The following is a 12022-nucleotide window of genomic DNA, read 5'->3' as shown; positions in this document are numbered from 1 at the left end:
AACCTTGGGTTTTAGCATAATTATGTAATCTCCCCCTTAGGAAGGTGTTGATCAATACCAGAATCACCCCGGGATACCTAGCTGAGCTATGAGGTATATGAAGCAATTCCTAAAACAAAACAAAACAACCTCACAACCCCAAAACCAAAAAAAGAATTTAAAAAAATCTAGATAAAAATACATATCAAATTCCTTTGTATAAAAATTTACGAGCAAGACTCAATCATAATGGGTCCTTGAATCACCAGCAAGGTCTAATTGAAGTAGCTTATATCCTACAAAGATGCAGGACAATTGCAGCAATATTGCACTTACCCACTGACATCAGGGACTACAGAAAATTGCCATAGTATAAAAGAGATAAAGGGACAAAGTGTGAGGTAAAAGGGAACTATAATTCCCTGGTCTGATTTTATCTTCTATCTCAGGGAGAGGGGAGCCAGAATGAAAACCAAAAGAAGATTGTAAATTTTAAAAACTGTAAAGGCCAGAACTGTAAAGGTTTTGGCCAAAATTGTAAAGGATAATTTTTAGTGTTTTGTCTTAAAATCTAAAATAAGTGGTCTCAATGGGAAATTCCAAAATATGAAATACCCAAGTCAGCTGGAATTTATGGAGGGTTTAATTAATAAACAATGAAGGAATTAAGGGAAAGAGGGAGAAAGAGAGAGAGAATGAGAGAATGAGTTTGAATTGAGCCAAGTAGTAGAAAAAGAGCCTAGGCCAAATTGAGCTAGGCCTGAGCCTAAGGGAGAGTCTTTATCACTCACCACAAGATCGTCTCCAAGCTGGGTTCATCCACTCTGAACTGAAATTACTCTTCAAATTGAATTCAATTACAAACTCAAATCAAAATTTTTCCTCACTTTGTACCCCTTCCTTTTAACGAAATTTTCTCTTATGTCACCTCCCCTAAATTTCCCCAGGACTGCCCATTCTTAGTTTTCATCTTCTTTGGTTTTCACCTTCTCTGGTTAGATTAAATCTTTGTTAAGCTTGCCTTTTATAAGTTGCTTGACCTTTTAGGTATTGATTTAGCCTTTACAGGTACTGAACACCCTTTTGTATTAGATCTAAAAACTGACCTAGCTTTACTATAAGGTATGAGTTGGGGATTTTCATTGTTCAATCAGGAGTTTATAACTTTATCTTCCCCTCAGGCAGTGTCTGAGTAGGATGGAGTAATTTTAAAAGTTCCCAATACATTCTTGATCAAGGATCTCCATTGTTATAATAGGGGAATAGCTTAACCAAATCTTTTAAAGTAGAGTTTGAGTAAATTTAAGATTCACAAGATATTTGTAGAAACTTGCACAAGGAAGTCCAGTGTCTGCATTTGCCATGCAGCTGCTTCCTCAATCCCCAAAACAAGTCCTCTGTCTTGGCATAGATCCTTATCAGTCCCACTGGGATTGTTGGTCTTCTTGACCTTGTGCTTCTTTGCACTGTACAGTAGCTCTTTAGTAATCCCTTCTTCTGGAATCAGATACAAATATTAATTAAAGTCCTATAATACCACTCAGTGGCAGCTTTTCATAGTCTAAATCTTTTGGGTATACATTAGTATTAGGACTAACAGGTATTGCAAACTTATCTTTCAAAATAAAAAATATTAATTCTGATTCCATATACTCAAGTAAAAAATTAAGAAAAAAATCAAATTTCCCATTGGAAATATAGAGAAAAGTAATTAAAAAAACAACCAGAAACTCATCTTGCACATGCTATATGACAACGGGTTAGCCAAACAGAGGCATAATACAAGGATTCCTCCCTCAAAAGCTAGCTCAATTTCTTCTCTAACTTGGCCATGATCCACAGTGTGCGTACATAATTTTTTCAAGAGGTAAAACTTGTTATAAACAGTAGTAAAACAGCTAATACAAATTCTAAAAAGTACCGCAATTCCCAAAATTATGAGTCCATTTGATTATAGTAGCAAATGAACCAGTACCCTGCAGCCATGAGTCTCTACAGCAACTTGTGTGACATTTAGGATGTTTGTAACAATTTCTCCAGATCTGTTTACATAAGAACAACAAAATTGGTTAATAAAGGCACATGTACCTCCTGATGCAACTGTAAGCATGTCAAGGGCTAGCTGATTTTATAGAACTGTTTTTGCTAAGGAGTCAGTCTCTTCTTGTAGGAAAGAGATGGCCTCCGCTGTTTGAGAGATGGCTTGAGCTGTGTCTTGAGCCAATCTTTCAACCTCCGCTGAGATGTTTCTAACAGAATCTATTACTGCCATCATTCCAAAGATTGGCAGGAGTGGGCAGAAAAACCTCTGTACTATTGATGAGGTTGCTGCTGAATTTGACCTTGGCCTCTTGGGTCTAGAATGCCACCAAGACCCCAGATTTCTGGCCATGGACTTGTCTACCTGACCAATATAGTGATTGTGCACTGAGAGAGATGGAATAACATAAGCCCAACGACAAGTACCCTACCACCCCGGGGGAAGAGTAGAATAAGCTGAAGAATTACAAACCTAATGAGACCATAACAGTCATAAAAGACATGTATTCATGTGTCTCGTCCATTCGATTTCTAAGCTTTGCTCTAGCACACATGAATGTGGAGGTAGGAATGGAATGGTGAGGTTGCACTTCACTTTGTTACCCATATACTTACTGGTACGTAACGGGCCCATGTCTCTTTTCACAGTAGGCAAATGATCAGTCTGAGGATATGGTGGTCCTAGATATCTAAAAAACATTTCTGAAGACCAATTCTAATCAACTGATATTTTCAGTTCCTTAAATTCCTCAAAGGTTACTGATACAGGTTGTAACCATTTTGATGGAGTCCATCCATCATCATCTATGTAACAGTTAACAAAGCAAAAAGGAGCAAAAGGCTATTTGAGTAATATATGACCTTCCTATGGTGCAAACTCTGGTCACATCTCCTTTCTGTGGACTGGAATTGATGCCCATGACAAAACAGAGTTCTGATGGATCCAGTGACAGACCCAGCATCCATAGGGACCAATAGCTTTGCCATGGAAAAGAGTTTGTCCAACTTGTCAATGGACTTTTTTAATGGCATTATCCCTAGTCCAATCATAGGAAGAGGATACAAATAAAGACAATGTAACAACATATAGCCATTAACCAAAACATATTAACTGAAGGTAACATTAGATTAATATGTAAACTTAAAAGCAAAATTAAAGCTAAAGAAAAAGCAGCAAATGCACTATATGTGACAGGATGTCACTCAATTTCAGTAGAGAGTACCCGTTTTACATGCAAGGAATGTATCCAAGAGTCCTTTTCTCTGATTTAGGTAGCTGTTTCAGTGGTTAACAGTACTTTATTTACACCTTGTCTTCTGGATGTAGATCTGTATTTAAGATTGCATTATGGATTTCTTCACTATGGAGAGAGGAACAGTGAGGTCTGAACAGGCTTAAAATTCACCTCTGGACTCCTTGAGGTCCCTTCCCTTCCCGAGTATCATCATACATCTTGATTCCTTTGGCCATGCCTCTGGCCATCACTTTGGTCATTCTGACAATTTCTCTGGTGCTCCACAATAATTATAGATTCTTTGAGTAATATTATGAACTGAGTTATACTTTATCCATTATAATCACTGAACCTATTAGAGGATCTATTATTATTATTATTATTGTTATTATTAATATTTCTCCAGTTTCTGTTTCTCATTCTACAACTCATAGCTACATGACCTTGTTTCCCACAAAAAGAACATGGCATTGGTTGCTTCATGGATTCTTTTCTGACCTCTGTCTGTCTTTCAGCTTTTTCTTTTATTTGTTTTTATAATTCATATTTTTCCTTCTTTAATTTCACCTCTTATTCAGTTTTTTCCTTTCAAAATCTCTCCAGTTCCTCTTTTTCAGCTTTCTCTCTATTTCATCTTTCACAGCCCTCAAACACCTATGCTGCTGTCCTCTTTAGCTTTTCTATGTCCATGATGGGCCAGTCTGGGCAATTGTTCTTAAAATAGTCCTTAATATCTCCGGAAAGATCCTTTACAAAATGAATCCTTATGAGTCTGGCATCTATCCCTCTGGAGACATCCATGCCACAATACCTAGAACCTAGTTCAACTGTGATAGAACCGTCATAAAACTGAAATGGTCTCTTATTCTCTCCCGTCTGAGGTCATCGAATTTAGTCCAATCACTTGGCCTGTCAGAGCAAGCTTTCGTTCCCTTTAATAATGCATTTCTAGTCTCACATAGATGGATGTAATCCTTGGTTGAATTAAAATTCCATTTCAGGTTTTCTAGGGGCCAACACACTGCATCATCATTTTGAGATCCGTTCACAATAGAAAGGATCATGTTCCTTTCGCCATCCGTTAACAGAGCATGAAGTAATTCTATAACATCTGATTCCTCCATGGTTGCCATAAATGTAATAATTAAAATTAGGAGACTAGCCATAAATTAATATTTATATTAATCAAAGATAGTAGGGGAAAAAGAAAGATGGAAAAATAAGAGTGAGAAATATAAAGGTACTTTCCTTATTGCTTCATTTAGGTGGCTATTCTATGGCCTCCTAGAGGGCCCCTAGCCACCCTCACAGGCAGGTCTGCTTAGCAAGAAACATGGAGGAGAAGAGGCCAAAATTCACTCATACCTCACTTTATCAAATTTATTCTCCTATTTATTCTCCACTAACTCTCACACGTGACATCTCCAGAGATAGCCATGCTTTCTAATTTGCCTGTGGCTCCCAGTGGTGCTGTGCAGGGGAAGATTGCCCATCCCCCTTCTCTCTTGATAGTCTTAACTCCATTGCTGGCTTTTTCCGGCTGCCATTCTATCCTCATCACCTAATCTACTCCATGATTTCCCTCACATGGTCCTTGTTTCCAGGTCCCATGCGAGGTACATGTAGTTAAAAGGGGGAAGGGCATATTTCCTTTTCACAATCTCCCCTTTGATTCTTGGGAGACCAGCATGCTAAATCTCCTCACTTGGGTGTTCTAGGAGATTGAACATGACACGTCTCCCCCAATGAATCGTTCTACATATGGAGCCTAAACATTTAAAGATTCTCTTCCTTGAGGTACCTCCAGGAATGCAGGGTCTTGGGCAGGACCCTAGGACAGAGCTTTAATGATCTTCACACACCTAAATGTTCAACCTTCCCAGAAGTTTGGAAAGAATTTGATGTGCAATTGGGTAACAGAAAGGACATGGTGCCCAAAGTCAGAAGCAGTCGGGGTTTAATCTAATCACTGCATGAACCCCAAAAGCATTATATACTATACCATAATGCTTGGAATCACTGCAGAAAGAAATGTATTAAAGTTGAAACAAGCATATGCTTATCCCAGAGGAAAAATAGCTTCCTAACAAAACTTGCCAACTCTTTATTGTTTGAGGTGCCATTCACACATTTTGAACTCACATCTCTTGGGTCACAGTGGGAACCCCCAAGGAACCAATAATGCAGAAGAGTGGGAATATTTAGGCAATGGGGTTGAGTGACTTACCCAGGGCTGACACAACTAGAAAGTGTTTGGAGGCCAGATTTGAAGTCATGATCTCCCATCCCTAAACCTGGCTCTTTATCCACTGAACTACCCAGATGCCCCCTAATGTCTTTCATTTTTTTTTAATGGTGTCTATTATAAGGAATGTATTTTTATTTTACTGATCAGTGGCATTTGATGATACAATTTTTAAAAAGAAATAAGTAATTACTATTCCAAAAAAGTAAATTCCTTAAGGCTCAGGTCAATAGAAAAAAGTAGTGTTGGCATTCATCCTGTGATCTCAGTTACTGTAATAGAAAAGATGAGATTGAAAATGTTCCCTTAGAAAATTACATTATGGGGGCCAGCAGGGTTGCTCAGTGGATTGAGAGGCAGGCCTAGAGGCAGGCAGTCCTAGGTTCAAATCTGGCATCAGACACTTCCCAGCTGTGTGAACCTGGGCAAGTCACTTGACCCCCATTGCCTAGCCCTTACCACTCTTCTGCCTTGGAACCAATACACAGTATTGATTACCAGATGGAAGGTAAGGGGTTAAAGAAAAAAAAGAAAGAAAAAAGAAAATTATATTATGTTTACAGATGATACATGATGAAATAATATAAATATTCTATATACATATATCAAGTAGTATAATTATCTGTGAAGAGAGGACTGAGAGTACAGTCAAAGTGAAAAGGAAAGACAAAGTTATGGAGTTTGAGTTCTAGACTTAGCATTTAGGATTTGTTCAAATCACTCAGACACTCTGAGCTCATGGCCTGAGCTGTGAATGCAAAGCCTGTGCTCCAACTTTCTTGTGAGGATCTAATATGATCATGAGTAAAACTCTGTCAGTGAAGTCAGCCTTTAGTTGTGAGCTAATGGCACGTTGAAATGATTGTTTCTGCCTATTTGTGTTTGTGGACTTTTCTCTTTGCCTGGGGAAATAGAATGAAAATCAGTTTTTATTCTGCCAGTGGAGGAAAGGGGATACCTTCCTACCTACCTACCTATCTATCTACCTACCTACCTATCTATCTATCTATCTATCTATCTGTATGTATGTATGTATGTATGTATACATGTCTAGGTGACTATGCGTGTATGTTGTTTGTTTCTTTCAGAAGGAAAGATCAGATTTGAAATGAAAGAGATGACTGCAGAGTTAAGTCTTTCTGGGGAAGAAACTCAGAGGCAAAGATGCATTGGTGATGGTGCCTGTGATTCCACTTGGAGAAAAAACTTGGATGTACATCAGAAAATCCACACTGGAAGAAAACCTTATGAATGTAATCAATGTGGTAAAACATTTGCACAGAGAGCTGATCTTATTGTGCATGAGAGAATCCACACCGGAGAGAAACCTTACGAATGTAATCAGTGTGGTAAAACATTTGCACAGAAAGCTACTCTTACTGTACATGAGAGAATCCACTCTGGAGAGAAACCTTTTGAATGTAATCTCTGTGGAAAGGCTTTTACAGAGAGGTCCACTCTTACTGTACATGAGAGAATCCACACTGGAGAGAAACCTTTTCAATGTAATCAATGTGGAAAAAAATTCACACAGAGGGCCAGTCTCATTGTACATCAGAGAGTGCACACTGGAGAGAAACCTTATGAATGTAATCTGTGTGGAAAGGCATTCAGACTCAGTAACCATCTTAATGTACATCAGAGAATCCACACTGGAGAGAAACCTTATGAATGTAATCTCTGTGGAAAGGCTTTTACACGCAAGGTTGGTCTTACTGTACATCAGAGAATCCACACTGGAGAGAAACCTTTTGAATGTAATCAGTGTGGAAAGGCATTCAGACATAAATATAGTTTGGTTACACATCAGAGAACCCACACTGGAGAGAAACCTTATGAATGTAATCTCTGTGGAAAGGCTTTTACAGAGAGGTCCACTCTTACTGTACATCAGAGAATGCACACCGGAGAGAAACCTTATGAATGTAATCTCTGTGGAAAGGCTTTTACAGAGAGGTCCACTCTTACTGGACATCAGAGAATGCACACTGGAGAGAAACCTTATGACTGTAATTTCTGTGGAAAGGCTTTCAGACTCAGTAACCATCTTAATGTACATCAGAGAATCCACACTGGAGATAAACCTTTTGAATGTAATCTCTGTGGAAAGGCTTTTACAGAGAGGTCCACTCTTACTATACACCAGAGAATCCACACTGGAGAGAAACCTTATGAATGTAATCTCTGTGGAAAGGCTTTTACAGAGAGGTCCACTCTTACTGGACATCAGAGAATTCACACTGGAGAGAAACCTTATGACTGTAATCTCTGTGGAAAGGCTTTCAGACTCAGTAACCATCTTAATGTACATCAGAGAATTCACAGTAGAGAGAAATCTTATGACTGTTACCGGCTTAGTAAAGTCCTCAGTCAAAAGTCAACCCTTATTTCCCCTCAGCCACTGCCAAATCAGTAAACAGCAGTCTTTGGGGGCAGCTGTGTCGACCCCAGCCATACCTTTGGGAACTTTTGCTCTACTGATGATACTGGGGTCAGGCTGCTGATTAAAGGAAGATTGCAGGGACCCTCCACTGGCCCTGGATGTGGGGCCTCAGCACATTGATCAGACATGGTCCCAGGCTGTGCCGAATGATGAGGGAGCACACAAATAAGAGCAATGGTTTTGTCTCACTTGGAAGTAATCCAATGCTAAGGTTTGCATAATTTAAGCTGAATACCTTTCGTTTTCCCTATGGAATCATGAGTATGATTACCACTTCAGTTTAGGAAGATGAGAAATAGAGACTGCTTGGTGTCTCATAGCATGAGGCTTCAGGGGCCTAGAAAGGAGCTTCCATGATCTTCAGTGTTAGGTCTAGTCATTTAAAGATGATTAGGTACAAGAAAAAGAGAGTCACATACTGAAGCCAGAGCGTGCATTGACTACTAGGAAAGATATCAGAAGGCAGAATGGATATTGAGATGGAGGCCTAGTATCAGCCCTGGCCTAGTCTGTTAGTAAACATTAATGAAGCACCTACAATGTTCCAGGCACTGAGGACACAAAGGGAAACAAAAGACAGTCCCTGTTGTCAGAGCTTAGCATCTAGTATAGAAACATGGTGATAGTTCAAGAAGAAGTAAAAGATCATGAACCTGACTGTTAAATGATCCAGGGAAAAGAGGGTGTTTTATGAAAGGAAATGCATTTAATTAAACAGGGAAATAAGTGAATAGAGGTATGATAACAATTATAGTTTAAGAAGTGCAGAAAGCTAAATTCCAGGGCTCCAAGATTAAGCAGGAAATATAGCAAACAATCCCTTGAATTAAAACAAAATTCAAATATTGTGTAGCCACAGTCATTATACCACAAGATTTAGCGGCTTTTATATTAAATGATTGGTGAATTTGGAATATGATATTCTAGAGTGTTAAAGAACTAGGATTACAACCAAGTATCATCCACCCAGTAAACCTGAGTACAGACATTCATGAGGAAAAAATAAATGTTCAGTAAAATAGAGGTCTCCTCAAGCATTCTTTGTGAAAGGGACAGAGCTGAAAAGAAAATTTGATTTTCAAATATAAATCTCAAGAGATGCATAAAAGGAAAAGAAATCCTAGAGCAATCAGTAAAATTAAGCTGATTATGTTCCTACATGAAAAGATGATATTTGTAATTCCTAGGAACCTTATCATCAGTAGGGCAGTTAGAAGGGCATGGGTATGAGTTTACTATAATGAGGTGAATGCATAAAAAAATTAAGGGGTGAGAAGGATGCATTGGAAGGAGGAAGGTAGAATTGGGGTACTTTATCTCACAAAAAAAGAGTCAAAGAGCTTTTGAAGTGGAGGGTGTCATTAAAATTTAGGAATTTGGGGAAAGTGAGGCAGGTAGAAATTAGTTTCTGCAAGGAGTATTATATTTTTATGAGGTTTATTGAAGATTAAAATATAAAGAAAACACAAGTAAGAAAAATACGTGTCTAGGCCCAGAGAGCCTATTCACGACCACTCACATCTTGCCTACTAGGTGGAGAGCCTTGTGTGCTCCAATGCGGAAGTAAAAAGACCCCAGTTGGAGGAGAAATCCTTTAAATAAAGTTTTGTGATATCTCCCAGGTGAGAATTCAGTGTGATTAGAGGGCATTCTGGGAGCTAACAAGGACTCCTGGGGAATGGAGTCCAGAGTTCAAATCTCAATTCTGCAAGGGTTAGATGGATTTGGGGAGAAGCACTTAAATTTTATTGAAATTGGCTCAAAGGGCAAATAGTATACACCCAACTGAGTATAGAAATACACTTTGCCTTCTAAGAGAATAGGGAAAGGGGATAAGAAAAGAGACTGGGTTAATTGGAAGAGGCAGTCAGAAGCAAAACACTTGAGAATGAATAGAATGAAAGGAGAAAAGCAAGTAAGATAAACGGGAAAATAGGATGGAGGAAAATACCCTATGGAGGAAAATACCCTATGGAGGAAAAAATCCTAATGTAAAGAAATTTGCAGCAAGTTTCTCTAAATATGAAGAATATATATGTATATTTAGGGAAATGAAAGTTAAAATACCTTAGGTACTTAGGTTACACCTATCTGATTGGCCAATATGAGAGAAAAGAAAAATGACAAATGGGGGAAATGTGGGAAAATTGAGATGCTTATGTATGGTTGGTGGAACTGTGAACTGATTCAAACATTCATGAGAACAATTTAGAACCTTGCTCAAAGGTTCTAAAACTATGCAATATCACGACCAGGTCTGTATCCCAAGATATCTTTTTTTGGGGAAAAAAGGTCTATTTGTACAAAACTTTCTAGCAGTTCATTTTGTGATGGCAAAGAATTGGAAATTGAGGGAATGCCCATCAATTGAGGAATACATGAAGTTTTGGTATAATGATTATGACAGAATACTGTTGTGCTATGAGAAATGATGAGGATAATTTCAGGAAAAAAACCCTGAAAAGCCTTTCATTATCTGATTCAAAGTAAAGTGAGCAGAATATGGAGAACATTGTACACAGTACTTGCAATATTATTCAGTAATCAAGTGTGAATGAATTAAATATTCTTAGCAATACAATGATCCAAGACAATTCTGAAGGACCCTTAGTAAAAAGTGCTACTTCCAAAGAAAACTGATGGAGTCTAAATGTAGATCAAAGTCTTCCTTGATTAGATTTGCTTTCATCAGATTTTGGCCTGAAGGGGGAGGGAGGAAAGAATGCCTCAAATTCTCTTGAACTGAATTCTCAAATCATGTTACTTCAAGAAGCATTTCTCAATTCTCATTTATAAAGCACCTACTAAGGGCCAGACAGTAGACTAAGTGCTAAGGATTAAAAAAACACGAAGAAACAAAAAAAAGGATGAAATGATAACTCCCTGGAGGAGCTCACATTCTAATGGGTTAAGTCAACAAACATTTATTAAACATCTGGAACACCAAGAAATACTAGGCTCTGGAGATACCAGGCATTGATTAAAAACAAAAACCAGAAACAACTTCCAAATACTAAATTCCCTCAAATCCCAGCATGCCCACATCTGCATTTCCATTTCTGCTATTGAGGTCTTAGATCTCAGAAAGGCTTATTAAGTCCTGCAGCAGAAGTGAGAGCCAAAATAGGGGGCCTGTTGAGGAGCCTCTAGAAGTTTTACTACTATAAATTTGAAACATAGGAATGAGGAAACAATGGCTCAGGCACTTCCCAGATACAGGTCATAGCCAGCTAAAAGGTCTAGCTCAGAAATTTCCTTCAATCTGTGGAGATCCTGAAAGGCTTCTGGGGTCAACATGAGTTGTAGGTCCTGAATAAGCAACAAATCTGGACTCAGAGCCATAAACAAATCCAATCTCGAAGCTACACAGGACAAGAGAGTTTCCAACAAAGCAATCTGGTTTTCCCGCAGGTTCTAAATATGCTTCAAAGAGAAGATGTCCACAAAGGCATGCCAAACCTCAACAGCGTCATCATAGAGTCAGGCTGGCTCCAGAGCTCCCTCCTGAATTTCACAGGTTGGGTTTTCCATATGATATCTCAGAAATGAGGCAAGTCTAAGCAGGGGCTTTCTAAAGGTATCAGAAATAGATCCAAGCTTCCATCTTCCCACAGTGATAGCATTTACCAGGCTCTTCTCCAGCAAGAGTTGTTTTCTGGTAAAAACCAAAGGGAATGTTGGCTCTGCCTTTTCCCCATCAATAATTGGGAAGACTACTACAAATGATCTCATGTAACCTTGTGCTCTAGGCCTTTCCATCTCCTTTCCCTTTGAGATTTGATTGATTATTATTTTTTCTTCATGCTGGAAAGGAGATAAACAACTTTCTCTGTCCAGACTGAATCCTTCTGGTGACAGACAAAGAAACCAAATCAGAGACAGTGAATGCAATCTCATGGGCACATCTGTCAGTGAAGATAACCTACCCTGGGAGTCAAGTCTTCTGATCCTCTGGGGAAGAGGGAGGTCTGAGACAGCCACTGTTTGATAAAATTGCTCAGAGATCTACTTGTGTCAGTCTTCCTATTGACACTACTGGAATCACTGAGTATGAATAATATAGACTGTATGTGGTTCTAG

At 38.7% G+C, this 12022-nt stretch overlaps 1 protein-coding gene across 7 annotated transcripts in view; it reads left to right on the top strand.

Annotated features, from left to right (window-relative positions):
* The window catches only part of LOC100025382 (zinc finger protein OZF-like), a 28385-nt gene extending 18322 nt beyond the window's left edge, over positions 1–10063 (top strand). For all 7 annotated transcript variants that reach the window (XM_056814413.1, XM_056814411.1, XM_056814408.1 and 4 more), the window contains exon 6: positions 6588–10063. In XM_056814413.1, coding sequence (XP_056670391.1) covers positions 6588–7915 — 1328 coding nt within the window. In that variant the 3' untranslated portion in view covers positions 7916–10063. The remainder of the gene's footprint in view (positions 1–6587) is intronic.
* The last annotated feature ends 1959 nt before the right edge of the window (positions 10064–12022 follow it).

The sequence above is a fragment of the Monodelphis domestica genome, chromosome 2, assembly GCF_027887165.1.
Source record: "Monodelphis domestica isolate mMonDom1 chromosome 2, mMonDom1.pri, whole genome shotgun sequence".
NCBI lineage: Eukaryota > Metazoa > Chordata > Mammalia > Didelphimorphia > Didelphidae > Monodelphis > Monodelphis domestica.
This window is presented reverse-complemented; position numbering and strand designations above follow the sequence as displayed.